This window comes from Mercenaria mercenaria, chromosome 1 (assembly GCF_021730395.1).
Source record: "Mercenaria mercenaria strain notata chromosome 1, MADL_Memer_1, whole genome shotgun sequence".
Lineage (NCBI taxonomy): Eukaryota > Metazoa > Mollusca > Bivalvia > Venerida > Veneridae > Mercenaria > Mercenaria mercenaria.
In genome coordinates, this window is record NC_069361.1 from 16,558,342 (window position 1) to 16,576,322 (window position 17,981).

Genomic DNA, 17,981 nt, shown 5'->3' on the forward strand with positions numbered 1-17,981 from the left:
TTTATCTCATACATTCTTCCATTAATCAATTAATTCCTTGACTATCTTTCAATCATTGTTGTTATTATTTTATAACAGCAAACAAGAGGCCAAGAGGTCATACATATCTCATCTGTTCTTTTTCAGGTCTAAGCTACATACACCTTGTTTAACCCTTAGCCTGCTGCAGGCGAATTTAACAGCCTTTGCAAACAGCTTGGAACCAGATCAGACGCCGATTAAATCGGCGTCTGATCAGGTTCCAAGCTGTTTGCTACTCTGACAATATTTCTTCCAATTTTGGAGCAAATTGAATGAACTTTACAATTTTAGCAGACGACATTTCCAGCAGACGACAATTTATCTAGCATGCTAAAGGTTAATTCTATAAAGATTCTCTTAAAACATATCTTTAAGCATAGTGCACAACCAATTAAGTAATAGCAGACTTAGTATGACTAGTCTTAGTCTGTGTGAGAGTTAATGAAATGTGCAAATAATGTATAGTGAAATTCCTATGTTAAGAGGCCTTGTCTCCCTGTAACAATTATCATCTATACAATTCAGCTCGGGGGACAAGGCCATCATAAGAGCAATTTTGAATCAATAAACATATGCCTCCAGTCAAATATGGTTCAATTCCATTCTGAAGGAAATTTCACGACAGATGATACATCAACTCAGTCCCTTCCTACCTTGGTGAAATGGTCATTGACCCCATACAAGAACAGCAAGAATGATATCCCCTTTAACCATAAGTCAGGATTTATTTCTGACATTTTAACTGCTGTCTTGACATATAAGTAAGGCAAGTATACCTGCAGATGGGTCTACTTCCACTGACTTTCCATCTTGAGTTTTGATTGTTGGTCCCTGTCCCTCTGCCCTCTGAGCCCAGCGCCCCCTAGGAGCAGGTCCTGACCCAGCATCATCATCAGCATTGGGCACGTTTTCCAAACCATCTCCTCCTCCCTCAAACTGAAATAGTATTTGTGACTTAAACATTTTCAATTTCTGTTTCATTTTGCACAATCAACACAATTCTGCTACTAGTGTTTTTTGCTGCTTTTCTAAGCATTATTTCAGGAACAGACAGCACCTATGTTGAACTAGAGGATGGCCTCACCTGACAGGATTCTACACATCTAGTATTCAAACTGACAGTAATGAAGGGCAAAAGCTTCAGAGTACTGGGCCACAAAAGAAAGCATAATCCCAACATAGAACATTATAAATATTTTTAAAACATTTATGGCTTTATCCTGGCAATAGTATATAAATGTGGAACTTTCAGCTAAAAGCACTGCTCACCAAGGTCATTAGTCAGCGATCAGTCTTAAATATTTTTTATCTATTAATCATTAAAGAATTTTAAGATCAGTACCTTTTTCTTTGCCCAGCTAGGCAGCTGACTAATGCTGAACCTGTAATCTAGATTATCTTTGGGCGATGGAGATGGGCTGTTGCCATTGTACTGGCTGGGGTACATCTCCTTCAGAGCTCTCTCTGGACTGAAAAACTCCCTCTCTGGGGCTACACTAGCATCAACCTCATCCTTCTTGAATGCTTTCAGTGGCTCCAGTCTATAAAAGATATACATGAATTTAATACAATTTACAGTTGCTGTCTGGGAATTGTTATAATAATATATTGGACCTGTTCTGTACTGCCGAGATACAGTTTTGAATATAACTCATCTACATGTTAATCAACATCTAAGAATCTTATCAACTTTTAAACCTTTTTTTTTAAAGGAAATCATAATGTATGAAAATCTGAGGCTATGCTTCTACACTTCAAACAAAACCTTCATCTTAAAGCAGCATGCCTCCAGATCGTTCGACAACAAACAAAAAAAAAACAATTTTTTTTTAGATATCTCGAAATAAATGCTGTATTTCTTAAGAAGGCTTTAAAACTTAATTACTGACAAACTTTATGTTACGGAAGGAAACACATGAGAATTTGCTGTTTTTACTACTTTTTAAAATGAAAATCGAAAAGTGTTTGTCACACTTTTACTCCAGATAAACTGTCTCGATTATAAATATCTATAATTTGAAGTCATTATTCACTACTTCAGCTATAGCGCTATTGATTCATATTCTAATGTTCATAATATGACCAAACTTCAATTTGAAAGAAAGATTATTTTTTAGCCAAATCTGGAGGCATGCTGCTTTAAACAAGATAACTTAATATTGTTACAGACAGAAAGCAAATCAACTTTTTTTAGCTAGAAATGTTACTGTTCACTAAAGATAAATTAAAACTCTGAAATATTTAAGGGGAAACTACAGAAGAATGTCATAAAAACTGAGGAGATCTCCTTTAAGTTAATAAAGGCAGCAATTTCTTCCCATATAAGATCATTTTTTCGTAAATGTTAATACAGTTTTGTGTTGCTTACTTTAAGCCACCATTAGTAATATGAGGTAAGATCTGTCCCATTTCCTTCAATCTGTTCTGCATCTGGCTTGTCATCTCCTGTGGTAACCTCCACACAAATATACACCTGCAAATATATCAAATATTACAATACATGACACTCAAATATTTCACTTCAAATGCTTCCTCACATTTGAAAATTTCAATGAGATTCCAGTTCTGGGATAAATAAAGAATGACAATCCAGTGCTGTTCACAACATGTAAATATTGATTTAAATACATTAGCCCCTAGCCACAGAAAATCCAACTTTGATAAAAAAGATTCTGGCAGTTATTTTTTTGCTATCACAAAGGCTTCCTAATCACCATCAAAATCTCAGAACTTGTATTCACCAATTGACTAATTACACGAACAAAGGAAAATAGAAAATACCTAGTGCCAATATGATTTTGAACTCTGCTATAAAACGTAACCCTTAACCTGCTCAATTTCTAAAATAGACTGGTCCATCATAAAAATTGGGCAATACCATTTATTATTCAAAGGGGTGTTCACTAGAAATTTACAGATTGAATAGCGAACAGTGCCGACCAAGATCAGCCTGTACGGATGTGCAGGCTGATCTTGGTCTGCACTGTTCACAAATAATCACTTGCCATCAGCAGGCTAAAGGTATTAAAACAGAAACTGAAAACTGATCACATACTGTTGTACATGTATATTTATTTCTGAAGAATAAAGTATACCATATTAAGAGCTTTGTTATGAAAAGTAAAGAACAAGAGCACCGCCTTGCGGGTGCTGACGCTCATCTGATTTTTTTTTGTATAATAGAAATATTGTCCTACCCATGATTTTCTAAGTCTAAAAAGGGCCATCATTCTTGCAAAAAGCAGGATAGAGTTATGTTTCTTGATGTACAGTGTCCACTTATGATGGTGAAAAACTGTTGCAAGTTTTAAAGCAATAGCTTTGATAGTTTATGAGAAAAGTTGACTTAAACATAATACTCAACCAAGAAAATGATTTTCTAAGTCCAAAAGGGGCAATAATTATTGCAAAAAGCAGGATGGAGTTATGTTGCTTGCTGTACAGGGTCAGCTTATGATGGTGAACAAGTGTTTGCAAGTTTCAAAGCAATAGCTTTGATAGTTTAAGAGAAAAAGTTGACCTAAACATAAAACTTAACCAAGAAATCTGATATTTTCTAAGTCCAAAAGGGGCCATAAATCTTGCAAAAAGCAGGATGGAGTTATGTTTCTTGCTGTACAGGGTCAGCTTATGATGGTGAACAAGTGTTGCAAGTTCTAAAGCAATAGCTTTGATAGTTTAGGATAAAAGCTGACCTAAACATAAAACTTAACCAAGAAAACTGATTTTCTAAGTCCAAAGGGGCAATAATTCTTGCAAAAAGCAAGATGGAGTTACGTTTCTTCATGTACAGGGTCTGCTTATGATGGTGAACAAGTATTCTAAGTTTCAAAGCAATAGCTTTGATAGTTTAGAAGAAAAGCTGACCTAAACATAAAACTTAACCAAGAAATCTGATATTTTCTAAGTACAAAAGGGGCCATAAATCTTGCAAAAAGCAAGATGGAGTTATGTTTCTTGCTATACAGGGTCAGCTTATGATGGTGAACAAATATTCCAAGTTTCAAAGCAATAGCTTTGATAGTTTAGGAGAAAAGCTGACCTAAACATAAAACTTAACCAGGCAACGCCGACGCCGACGCCGACGCCGACAACCGCTCAAGTGATGACAATAACTCATCATTTTTTTTCAAAAAATCAGATGAGCTAAAAATGCAGTAAATGGCTGTCACTGTTTACATTTATGCATGTTGTATGCATATTATAATGATTATTTATACTGTTATTATATATGTAGGAAATGATAAAATAACAACATACTAGTAGGCTAACAGAGATAAGCAAATAACATATTTGTTAAAATATTTGAAATAGAACTTAGCTATTTTTGGTAAAAAACAAGCCTAAATCCAAGTAATTACTCTAAATACCACAAAAAAGATGGATATCCATGATTTTCATGGTTTCTTTTTTGTCATACATGAAGTAAATCATTTATAAAGTAAAAACATAAAAACTGTTGTCTATGGAAAAAACAAACTGCTAAAAACTGTACAATTTTTCTTAAACTTACAGCATATCCAAGAAAATTTTCTCAGGTGTTAATGTTTTGTTTTTTTTCTGGAATTTTGGAATTCATATATTAAATATATGCTTCAGCTATATTTTATGTACTGAAATGAAAATGTGAGAAGATTATCTAAAACAATTTGTAATGCAATTAATTTCAAAGCACTTACCATAACCATACCTTAAAACAGGCAGTGACATAACCTTATAAGGTAATGTACTTGAATAAGTAAGAATTGCCTCCCTTGGACTAAATTTCGTTAACATAGTGCTATTCTAATATAGTACTATTTGTCAAACATATAGCTTCAAGTTTTTATAGGGCTGGTAAGAGGTATCACTCCAACGGTAATTGGCACTTACCCATCTCCAGATGTAGAGATCAAATGTCGCAGATCGTTCATAAATCTCACATCCGTTGCAATTTCTGAGTGACCAAACATAGTAGCTTGTAACTCTCCAGAGTAGAAGTCAATAATACACATATTTTTATCGCTACAACTGGTGGCGGCAAATGTACCAGAGGGGTCCAGCTTCATCTTCAGTAAGGTACCATCATCAGACAGCGAACCTTTGTATTCTTTCTTCTTCTTTCCAGTTTTTATATTGTAGATTCTGTAACAAATAATGAGGCTTTGACCATGCACAATGTCATACATTCTAACTTCACAACAAAAATTTTGTCTACACTTTCATAAGTGTATCCTGATTTCTTTGTGTATCAGATTGTCAGTCGCGAATAAAATTACTATTTTCTTACCAAAAAATGCAACAGCATTTTAATACCACACTGATAAAAGGTATCTTTTATGTAAGCTCATCACAGTTAATTTTGTTTTGCTTCTTTGGTTTGGAGTCACAAAGACATAATTTTTGTCATTATGGTGACTTTTTCAGCTTTTGATAGTGGAGGAAGACCACAGTTGTCCCTCTAGGCCTTATTTCAGGCATGTGTGGGCTCCTGGGTAGAATTAAGGACCTTTCATTAGCCAGCTGGACGGCTTCCTCAAACCAATATGGGTCAGCAAAATTAACCACTCATTCATTGAGGTACCCACACATAACAGTTCTTAAGTTTTTTTGGAAATACATACAAAGCAAACTGATGTATAATTTACGTAATTCTGAAATATTAAAACCAATCCAGATAAATCTGAAGAAAAGTATTTTATTTTAACTTACAGGACATTAGCTTAAACAAGATAAAAAGCTTGCAGTATAAACATATAACTACCTGACATTTCTGTCTTGGCAAGCAATGGCTGAAAACTTCTGTGTCGGTTCTACGACCATGTCGTACAGTGTCATCTTCTCAACCTGGTGTGTTGCTAAGGTAAACTGAAACTCAGGATCCTGAAAACATGTCATACAACTATATATTTGGAATTGCGCTTACTGCCCCAGAACTGATTCTGGCTTTCATGTTATCCTACTAAACCATTTCTTCAAAATCGCCCAACTAATAAAAAATTTGGCATTTTCTTTATACCAGATACAGACTTACTCACATCCAGAAATAAGCATTTTTCGAAACTCTTTTGTGGAAGCATCGTTAAGCCACAAGATCAATTAAGGTAGTTCTGCACGTTTGAAATAAATCTTGTTCTAGAATGTATAATTTTATTAAACAGTATTTTTTTTCAAAGCATTATTGTATCCAAAGGAAGTTCAGCCAAGAAAAAGATAGGGTCTTGTGCTTGATTTTTATTTAGACAGATTTGAAGATATTGATTCTTCGGTCAATTTTCACAATAGGCTTTTATGGGAAAATCACACTTGATATGACGTTTTTGTAGATTTTAATGAAACCCTTCATAATAGTAGATTTACCTATTTGCAGTCATATGGCCAAATAAAATATATATGTCCATGTGCTTAATTTTTCAGAATTTGCCAAAAATCAACAGAAATCCTTACATTGCTACTTATTTTATGTTATATTTTTGAACTGATCTCTGAACCTACTTGTAAAAATTATTCCCAAAATAGACAGTAGTGATGTCTGTTTAACACTGCATAACAAGGATATAATAGATTCAGATGAACATCTATACTATCAATTTAATAGGTACCAGCCATCGTCACTTCCAGTTAATCAAACATGCAGAACTACCTTAATTAGTCATTTCAGAATGGTGGAATCACCAGAAGTATAACCAGCAAACTGTGACATATGAAAACCTGAGTGACATTAGTATGTCAACATTTTCAATCAGATCAATGTTACATACAGATGTTGTATCACAAAACAAGAAAAGTTGCTTTTTTTGCTTATCTTGAGTGTATGTCCCTTCCTGCTGGCAGCTTGGGATGAAAACGCACCTGTTGTAGATTCCTAAATAATATAGACTTGTCTGCCCCACATGAGATCATCTTCATCTCGTTATCTGTCTCTGTGAACTTGACAGCAGAAATTGACGAGGAATGATCTGACAATGTCTGTAACAGACCGTACTGTTGTTCTGTATCAAACACATGGATCAACCGGTCACGACTTGATGATGCAAGCAACTTTGGTCCTGAAAAACAACACAGAATGCAAGTAATACTAATTACATTTTTTTGAAACAACAATTACTGAGATTTATTATTCTCTTCTATCCTTATATCAAACAGTAGTCATAAAGTAAGAAAGGACTCTCATGTAAAATAATTTTCCATTTCAAGAAGAAAAAAAAATCAATCCTTAACTATTCCTATCTACATTAAAAATTTTGAAAAATAACAGTTCAATCCCAATGTGACAATTCCAATGCTTAAATTTTTTTTATCAAACTGCTTCTGACAGATTACAAAAAAAGTTTTGTGTAAGCTACATTTTTTTCTGATTTATACGATCACAAGTATTAAATAAATTACCATTTTTCCATCGAGAGTATTCCAAACACAGAACTTCTGACTCATGTGCTTCAATCTGCTTTATTTCAATCAAATTCTCCAACTCATGAATCCTGACAAAAATAAATCAGCGTTAATCAAATAAAATCAGCAAAACACTAGACATGCAAGGCATATCAGTGAGTCATTTGGTTAATTTTTAAAAAAGAAAACTGCACATAGACATGTAACTCTCAGTAATACACTGAAAATTACAACACTGTATTCTCATTCCCATTACAATGAATAAACCAGAACTTTATATGCTACATAACAAAAGCAGATAGTGTCAAAACAACCTTTTTATCTTGTCTGCCAAGCTGAACAATAACAAAATGGCTGAGTAACAGATTATCTTTTCTTACCTACCAAGTGGGGGAAGTATGTAAATGTACAATTACATGCCCAGAATAAAATGATATCCTCATCTTTCCCCAGAAAACCATGTCTAAAATAGTTTTCTATAGATCCATTTTGGGAAAACTACACCTGACCCTGGCAGTTGTATATTTGTTTTGACAAATCAAGAGGGCTTATCTCTGGTGGACCCTATATAAAACCAAACATAAATATTTGAACAACCTTGGAAGAGGACCACCCAAGGGATGTCAAGGCCATGTTTCACCAATATCCTACTAATAGTTTCCCAGGGGGGCTCCGTGGCCAAGTGGAAAGATTGCTGATTTCGAATCTCTTGCCCCTCATGACTCAAGTGTTCGAAACCTTGTTTTGAGCAAATTCTTTAATGTCAGGAAGCCATCCAGCTGGCTGACAGCATATTGGTCTATTCAAGACTTCCAACCATGCCTGATATAATGCTATGAGGGGCACCTTGGGTATTCTCCCAATATGTAAAGCTGAAAAGTTACTATATGAATTGTAACTGAGTATGTGTGACATTAAAACCAACAACAAACACCGGAAGCTAGATGTTGAACATCTGGACTGACACATATAGAAGGTATACCATTCTTACCTGACATTTCCTTGTCTATCACCGGAAGCTAGATGTTGACCATCTGGACTGACTCGTATAGAACGTATACCATTCTTGTCATCATAGTTAGTATCTGTTTTATCAGTAGCACCAGCTGTAACAGAATAGTTCTGATGTGGATTATACCTGATATGGCTGAATACAGGCCTTATAGTAAAATACTTCCAAAATGATAGCTGCTGATATATGATATTAATTTGTCATGTGTTGAAGGTTTTACATTTGAGGGACAGGCTGCTGCTACATCTCTACTTACAGAGGAGCACACTACACACCTGCAAACTGTACCCAGTAAACCTGAAACTAGCATCTTAATTTATCACAAACCTAAGAATTTGTACTATTCCAATCACTGTAATGATCACTCTTTTTTTTTACTCAATATAATTTGCATGGTCCACTTTGGAGCATCATCACAAATGAAATAGCAAATCATTCAAAGAATACAAAGTTAAGAAAAGACAAATACATGTACAAACAAGAGGACCATGATGGTCCTGAATCGCTCACCTATCAGTGTTGAACTGAGTATGACGTCGTTATTTCTATTATTTGACATTGTGACCTAGTTTTTGAGCATATGTGACCTAGATATCACCAAGATAAAAAATTCTGACCAATTTTCATGAAGATCCATTGAAAAATATGACCTCTAGAGAGGTCACAAGGTTTTTCTATTATTTGACCTAATGACCTAGTTTTTGAAGGCACGTGACCCACTTTTAAACTTGACCTAGATATCATCAAGGTGAACAATCTCACTAATTTTCATGAAGATCTCGTGAAAAATATGGCCTCTAGAGGTCACAAGGTTTTTCTATTTTTCAACCTACTGACCTAGTTTTTGACCGCACATGACCCAGTTACAAACTTGACCTAGATATCATCAAGCTGAACATTCTCATTAATTTTCATGAAGATCCATTGAGAAATATGGCCTCTAGAAAGGTCACAAGGTTTTTCTATTTTTAGACCTACTGACCTAGTTTTTGACCGCACGTGACCCAGTTTCGAATTTGATCTAGATATCATCAAGGTGAACATTCTGACCAATTTTCATTAAGATCTCTTGAAAAATATGGCCTCTAAAGATGTCACAAGGTTTTTCTATTTTTAGATCTACTGACCTAGTTATTGACCGCACATGACCCAGTTTCGAAACTAACCTAGATATCATCAAGGTGAACATTCTGACCAATTTTCATAAAGATCCCGCGAAAAAATATGGCCTCTAGAGAGGTCACAAATTTTTTTCTGTTTTCAGACCTCCTGACCTAGTTTTTGACCGCACGTGACCCAGTTTCAAGCTTGATCTAGAGATCATCAAGGTGAACATTCTGACCAATTTCTATGAAGATCCATTGAGAAATATGGCCTCTAGAGAGGTCACAAGGTTTTTCTATTTTTAGACCTACTGACCTAGTTTTTGACCCCACATGACCCAGTTTCGAACTTGATCTAGATATCATCAAGGTAAACATTCTGACCAATATTCATGAAGATCTCTTGAAAAATATGGCCTCTAGAGAGGTCACAAGGTTTTTCTATTTTTAGATCTACTGACCTAGTTTTTGACCACACATGACCCAGTTTCGAACTTGATCTAGATATCATCAAGATGAACATTCTGACCAATTTTCATGAAGATCCATTGAGAAATATGGCCTCTAGAGAGGTCACAAGGTTTTTCTATTTTTAGACCTACTGACCTAGTTTTTGACCCCACGTGACCCAGTTTCGAACTTGACCTAGATATCATCAAGGTAAACATTCTGACCAATATTCATGAAGATCTCTTGAAAAAAATAGCCTCTAGAGAGGTCACAAGGTTTTTCTATTTTTAGATCTACTGACCTAGTTATTGACCGCACGTGACCCAGTTTCGAACTTGACCTAGATATCATCAAGATGAACATTCTGACCAATTTTCATGAAGATCCATTGAGAAATATGGCCTCTAGAGAGGTCACAAGGTTTTTCTATTTTTAGACCTACTGACCTAGTTTTTGACCCCACGTGACCCAGTTTCGAACTTGACCTAGATATCATGAAGGTGAACATTCTGACCAATTTTCATGAAGATCTCTGAAAAATATGGTCTCTAGAGAGGTCACAAGGTTTTTCTATTTTTAGATATACTGACCTAGTTTTTGACGCACGTGACCCAGTTTCGAACTTGACCTAGATATCATCAAGATGAACATTCTGACCAACTTTCATAAAGATCCCATGAAAAATGTGACCTCTAGAGTGGTCACAAGCAAAAGTTTACGGACGGACGGACGGACGGACAGACGACGGACGCCACGCGATCACAAAAGCTCACCTTGTCACTTTACAGATCAGAAGAAACTAAAGGACAAATCAAGTTTACTAACTCTTTCTAGAAAACAGTTTCCTAATCCTAAAAGACACAACTTTCAAAACTTTAAACAAGAAGGCTGTGAAGGGCGTTGTTCTTCTCATCTGACCTAGTTCATACCCCAGGTCAATGAGGAAAACTAACATACCAGTAGAGAGGCTAGAGGAATGAGAATAATACAACTTACAAGGATTGTAGTCTATATCACAGAGGGATGTTAAACTTGGGTCCATGTACATCACCTTCAGCAAGTCCTGTAATATAAAATAATATTGTATGCATATCAAATTTGTAAATGGTTTAACTAAGTGTGACCTAAAAACTTCACTTTTTCTCATTCCTTATTCTTGTTGAGAGAACTCCTCGTACATAAAACTGACTGTGAATGACTAAATTCTTTTTTCAAGAACAGGCAACAACTAAAATTCATGCTTCTTGACCAGATGGAAACAGGTTTTATTCAAGCTTTTATAGCCTCTTAGAATCTTAAATCTGATTTTAACTCGAAAGTGCGTAAGATAGTAAAGCAGTTAGCAATGAGAACAAGCTCTTTCTTCAAACTCAGAAGCACAAGTCTGCCATCACACATGCAAAATGCAATAAAGTCTGCTTAATTGCCTTGTATGTCAGTCTGTCTGTCTCAGCCATTTTCATAGACAAAAGTGCACTTAAACAAATCCTCTGTTGAAACTTTTAGTTTGATTTTAACTACTAACCAAAAATGTATAACTTCTTTTCCCTCAGGTGCAACAGAAATAGAAAACAAGAGCACCGCCTTGCGGGTGCTGATGCTCATCTGATTTTTTTGTGTAACAGAAAAATCTTTCTACCCATGATTTTCTAAGTCCAAAAAGGGCCATAATTCTTGCAAAAAGCAGGATGGAGTTATGTTTCTTGATGTACAGAGTCAGCTTATCATGGTGAACAACTGTTGCAAGTTTCAAAGCAATAGCTTGATTAGTTTAGGTGAAAAGCTGACCTAAACATAAAAACTTAATCAATAAATCTCTAATCGATATTTTCTAAGTCCAAAAGGGGCCATAATTCTTGCAAAGAGCAGGACAGAGTTATGTTTCTTGCTGTACATGGTCAGCTTATGATGGTGAACAAGTGTTGCAAGTTTTAAAGCAATAGCTTTGATAGTTTATGAAGAAAGCTGACCTAAACATAAAACTTAACCAAGAAATCTGAATTTCTAAGTCCAAAAGGGGCAATAATTCTTGAAAAAAGCAGGATGGAGTTATGTTTCTTGATGTACAGGATCAGCTTATGATGGTGAACAAGTGTTGCAAGTTTCAAAGCAATAGTTTTGATAGTTTAGAAGAAAAAGTGACCTAAACATAAAACTTAACCAAGCAATCTGATATTTTCTAAGTCTAAAAGGGGCAATTATTCTTGCAAAAAGCAGGATGGAGTTATGTTTCTTGCTGTACAGGGTCAGCTATTGATGGTGAACAAGTGTTGCAAGTTTCAAAGCAATACCTTTGATAGTTTAGGAGAAAAGCTGACCTAAACATAAAACTTAACCAGGCAACGCCAACGCAGACGCCGACGCCGACACCGATCAAGTGATGACAGTAACTCATCTTTTTTTTTCAAAAAATCAGATGAGCTAAAATTATTTGAAAACCAAGATCAGGTTAAGGTGCAATAAACAGAACAAATACTGCAACCAAACTTCAATATAATGGCTTCACTAACAAAACCAAGATTAATATACAATCCAAATATTTATATGAATTATGACTCTCTTCCACTTCAGTAACATGGTCACTGCATATAAAACAAGAGCTGTCACAGGAGACAGCGCGCTCGACTATTGCGATGCTGGATAGTGAAACTGGGCACATCTGAGAAAACTGGAGCTGTCACTGGAGTGTTTATTAACTCCATTGGTGGATGAAGATATTGCACAAAAGCCTGAGTCTGTGTCAAAAATATTAAGTAATAAGAGAGGTAAAGATAAAGTGTATCAAAACACTATATAAGTGTAGCCTAAGCAAAAAGGGGGCATAATTAATTAAATATTGGTGCAAGTTTGAATCAAATGCATTTAATAATAACTGAGATATAGTGGAAATGCATCAAAAATAACCTTTAATTCTAAGTAAAAGGGTGCATAATTCATGAAATATTGGTGCCATACTTATGCTCCTTGTGTCATATGATGTGGGTAATGATGCTGAACAACTATTTAAGTTTGAATAAAATCCATTCAGTAATAACAGAGACAGAGTGAAAGTGCATCAAAACTTTAACCTTAAAATCTATTAAAGTGAAAAGGGGAGATAAATCATGAAATATTGGTGCCAGAGTTATGGCCCTTATGTCAGATGATGTGGGTGATGATGAGGAATAACTATTTCAAGTTTGAATCAAATCCATCAAGTAATTACAGAGATAAGTTGAAAAAAGAGAAAGTGTAAAAACAACTTTAACCGAGGTGGGGACACGGAAAGACGCCGACGCCGGGTCGAGTAGGATAGCTCTCCTTATACTTCTATAGTCCAGCTAAAAATGTTCCTGACTAAGTGCCCACATAATCATGTCTGTACTGAATCCTGGATAATCAATAAACCTGTGTAGCATGCATTCTCTTGACAAACATTATTTTTTGAAAACATAAACTATTTCTTGTAAAATATCAAACAACTGTTTTTTTCTAATGTCTAACTTGTTTATTGTCTCTACAAGTCTTCAAGAGTTGAGAAGCAGTTAAGAAAAGGCAGCATGAGAAGTCACACATGTGAGCTGTCATATGTACAATCACTGCACATAACACTTGGAAGAACAGAAAAACTAGCTTTCAATCTATGTTAGTTTCTATTTCTTACTGAGAAAGTGTTTTACATGAAATCACTATGTACTAATCTGGGTTTTAAGAGCTAGAATGCAGACACATTAAAAAACAAGAGGGCCAAGATGGCCCTAGGTCGCTCACCTGAGAAACACACCATAACAGTGTAAACATGTTTGACCTAGTGATTTCATGGAAAAAAATATTCTGACCAATTATCATTAAAATTGGAGCAAAAATCTTGAGTATAAATAAGTATTTTCTTTGATCTGACCTAGTGACCTAGTTTTTGACCCAAGATGACCTGTATTCGAACTTGACCTAGATTTCATCAGGGCTATCATTCTGACCAAATTTCATGAAGATCAATTGAAAAATACAGCCTCTATCGCATACACAGGGTTTTTCTTTGATTTGACCTAGTGACCTAGTTTTTTGACCCCAGACTACCCATATTTGAACTTGACCTAGATTTCATCAAGGCAACCATTCTGACAAAATTTCATGAAGATCAGCTGAAAAAATTTAGCCTCTATTGCATACACAAGGTTTTTCTTTGATTTAACCTAGTGACCTACTTTTTGACCCCAGATGACCCATTTTCGAACTCGGCCTAGATTTCATCAAGTTAATCACTCTGACCAAAATTCATGAACCTCAATTGAAAAAAACAACCTCTATCGCATACACAAGGTTTTTCTTTGATTTGACCTAGTGACCTAGTTTTTAAACCAGATGACCCGTTTTCGAACATGGCCTAGATTTCATCAAGATAATCATTCTGACATAATTTCATGAATATCAATTGAAAAATACAGCCTCTATCGCATACACAAGATTGTTCATTGATTTGATCAAGTGACCTAGTTTTTGACCCCAGATAACCCATTTTCAAACTCGGCCTAGATTTCATCAAGGTAATCACTCTGACCAAAATTCATGAACCTCAATTGAAACAAGAGCTGTCTCCGTAGGATGACACATGCCCCCGATGGCACTTTGAATGAATAGTTATGGCCGATGTTAAGAGTTTAGGAGCTTTGACCTACGGAGCTGGGTCTTGCGCGCGACATGTCGTCTTACTGTGCCACACATTCATGCATAGTTATTTTAAAATCCATGCATGAATGACAAAGATATGAACCGGACATGCCAATCAATGCACTATCATGAAAAATGATCTTTAACGTCTAAGTGTGACCTTGACCTTTGAGCTACGGACCTGGGTCTTGCGTGTGACACGTCGTCTTACTATGGTACACATTTATGCCAAGTTATTTGAAAATCCATCCATCAATGACAAAGATATGGACCGGACATGCCCATCAATGCACTATCCTTTAACGTCTAAGTGTGACCTTGACCTTTGAGCTACGGACCTGGGTCTTGCGCCCTGCACATCGTCTTACTGTGGTACACATTCATGCCAAGTTATTTGAAAATCCATCCATCGATGACAAAGATATGGACCGGACATGCCCATCAATGCACTATCCTTTAACGTCTAAGTGTGACCTTGACCTTTGAGCTACGGACCTGGGTCTTGCGCACTGCACGTCGTCTTACTGTGGTACACATTCATGCCAAGTTATTTGAAAATCCATCCATCGATGACAAAGATATGGACCGGACACGCCCATCAATGCACTATCCTTTAACGTCTAAGTGTGGCCTTGACCTTTGAGCTACGGACCTGGGTCTTGCGCACTGCACGTCGTCTTACTGTGGTACACATTCATGCCAAGTTATTTGAAAATCCATCCATCGATGACAAAGATATGGACCGGACACGAAAATTGCGGACAGACTGACAGACCAACAGACCGACAGACAGACAGACGGTTCAAAAACTATATGCCTCCCTTCGGGGGCATAAAAAACAGCCTCTATCGCATACACAAGGTTTTTCTTTAAAGGAGTTCATCACAATATTTTGTGCGCAGCTCAATCGCGCAGCAAGCGATATCCACTGTAAAGTTCAGAATTCGCCGCCGAAAGTGCATAATTGTCAGATATGAGGGCACTCGCGCAAAATATATCGTATGTACTGACAATATAGGTCGTGCATCCATATTTTACCTTTAAAAGTGATGGTGTTTTCTTGGAGGAGTAGTTGTAGGAAGTGCTCGAATCGAATACATTGTGGACAGCTAATTTGAAAGTAAACTATATCGTCCAGTAATGATGCAGCCGACTCCAAGTCAAATAAAATTCCAGAAAATCTTAAAGTAGATATATCTCCTTCAAGTTCAAATGTGACTTCCTAAAAATGTTTTTATACTTTTTGTGCACCATCCCGAATTTCACGTAGTAAGACAAGAGTTATGGCCCCTGATAGTCAAATTGTACATAAAGGGTCTAAACATTTGTGTCGCATGTACCTCAAAATTATATGCGCCAAGAGTCACGAAACCACACAAGAATTAAATTCATAATGCGAAGTTGTGCATCAGTGCTTTTATTTGAGGTTTCACTCAATAAAAACAGATTTATGTCCCTTGACGTGGTCAAATATATACGTAAATGGGATGTGAAAGCTTGTGTAGCACGTATCTCAAAAAGTATTTGATCTAGAGGCTTGCAACCTTAAAGGAGCATTATTCCGCATGTGAGTAAGAACATTGGTTAAGGAACTGATTATAACATTGTGTAATTTGTTTTGTAAGAAAAAAAATGTTCATAATTTTTAGGTGGGTGGGGTAATGAAAAAATACTTTTGTGGGTGGAGTGAATATTTTTTAATTTTTCTTGAAAACAAGCACGGGTTGATATTATTTTTTTGGTTTAGATTTTTTTGTCTTAGTTCTAGCTTACATAATGTAAAATTTGGAAAAAATCTGTCCGCTAGATTTTTCATATTATTAAGAAATACTTCGTGTTTTTCTCAGTTTCAGATACTTTCGCCATCTGTCAAGAGTAATTTTTCTGAGTTAATATATCTATATGTCGACATTTTATGCATAGTTATAGTGGTGTTATTAATTCGGATGTATAAAAAGTAACATCAGAGTGAAACTTCGAATAAATAATTGTTTGCAGTAGTTTTATTATAACATGTATGTACTGTTTCTTCAGACAAAAATACCGATTTGGTGTTCTTAATAAACTTTGAATATTGAAAAAAGAAGCACGGGTACCTATTAGTTTTATTTTTTATTTTAACTTGTCATACATCAATCTATAAATATGCAAAGTTACAAAAAATTCTGTCCGCTAGAAATAATTGTGAAAAACATCTTTAATTTGACCTAGTGACCTAGTTTCTGACCCCAGATGACCCATTTTCGAACTCGGCCTAGATTTCATCAAGGCAATCATTCTGACCAAGATTCATGAAGATCAATCGAAAAATACATCCTCTATCGCATACACAAGGTTTTTCTTTGATTTGACCTAGTAACGTAGTTTTTGACCCCAGATAACCCATTTTCGAACTCGGCCTAGATTTCATCAAGGTTATCATTCTGACCAAATTTCATGAAGATCAGTTGAAAAATACAGCCTCTATCACATACACAAGCTAAATGTTGACAGACGACAGACGCCAGACATCGAGTGATCAGAAAAACTCACCTGAGCATTGCTCAGGTGAGCTAATAAGAGCACCAAGTGTGGATGCGAACACTCTTCTGTAACTGAATGGCATATGGCCTTCTTACTCAATGATGATGAAGTTTCAAAGCTATAGCTCTTAAAAGCATTCTAGAAACTAAAAATATGTCACAGACACGGATGCCCCCACAACATGAGAAAGGTCACAGGCATGGTACTGCTCACAAACTAAAAGAAGGACCCTTGGCCCTATTTATTTACCAAAAAATATTGAAGGAAAACCAGAAAATTCAGTATTCTGTATATGTAGTGAAAATTGGCTAAGTTCAACCAAGGACTGTGACCTTGACCTTTGAGCTAGTGAAATGGTTGTTGTGCACCACACATCGTCTATCCATGCTTATCATTTGTGTCAAATTATTTTGAAATCGGACCATGCATGTCAAAGTTACAGATCGGACACGAAGACCACATTATCAGTATATATGTAGTGAAAATTGGCTAAGTTCAACCAAGGACTGCGACCTTGACCTTAGAGCTAGTGAAATGATTTTGCACACGACACATCGTCTATCCATGCTTATCATTTGTGTCAAATTATTCTGAAACCGGACCATGCATGTCAAAGTTATGGCCCAGGCACAAACACCACCTTTTCCTGAACACACATACCCACAGACACACTCACGGACAGGGGTAACACTATATGCCCCCTCCCATTTTATGGCGGGGGACATAAAAAATGGATCTGAACAAAACATTTAACCAAGAAATACCAAGGTTTTAAGTTAAAGGGACCATGATTCTGACAAAATATTAGAGGGAGTTATGGTTCTTACTTTACTTATACATTTACCAATAACAAA

At 35.9% G+C, this 17,981-nt stretch overlaps 1 protein-coding gene across 1 annotated transcript in view; it reads right to left on the reverse strand.

The window, feature by feature from the left end:
* Positions 1–759: 759 nt before the first annotated feature.
* Positions 760–17,981, reverse strand: part of LOC128558326 (mitogen-activated protein kinase-binding protein 1-like) — a 49,780-nt gene continuing 32,558 nt past the window's right edge. The window contains exons 18-26 of the mRNA XM_053547474.1: positions 10,954–11,020; positions 8,384–8,498; positions 7,390–7,481; positions 6,853–7,049; positions 5,765–5,883; positions 4,894–5,145; positions 2,390–2,494; positions 1,364–1,562; positions 760–957 (exon numbers count right to left, since the gene is read on the reverse strand). Of these exons, the coding sequence (XP_053403449.1) occupies positions 760–957; positions 1,364–1,562; positions 2,390–2,494; positions 4,894–5,145; positions 5,765–5,883; positions 6,853–7,049; positions 7,390–7,481; positions 8,384–8,498; positions 10,954–11,020 (1,344 nt within the window). The remainder of the gene's footprint in view (positions 958–1,363; positions 1,563–2,389; positions 2,495–4,893; positions 5,146–5,764; positions 5,884–6,852; positions 7,050–7,389; positions 7,482–8,383; positions 8,499–10,953; positions 11,021–17,981) is intronic.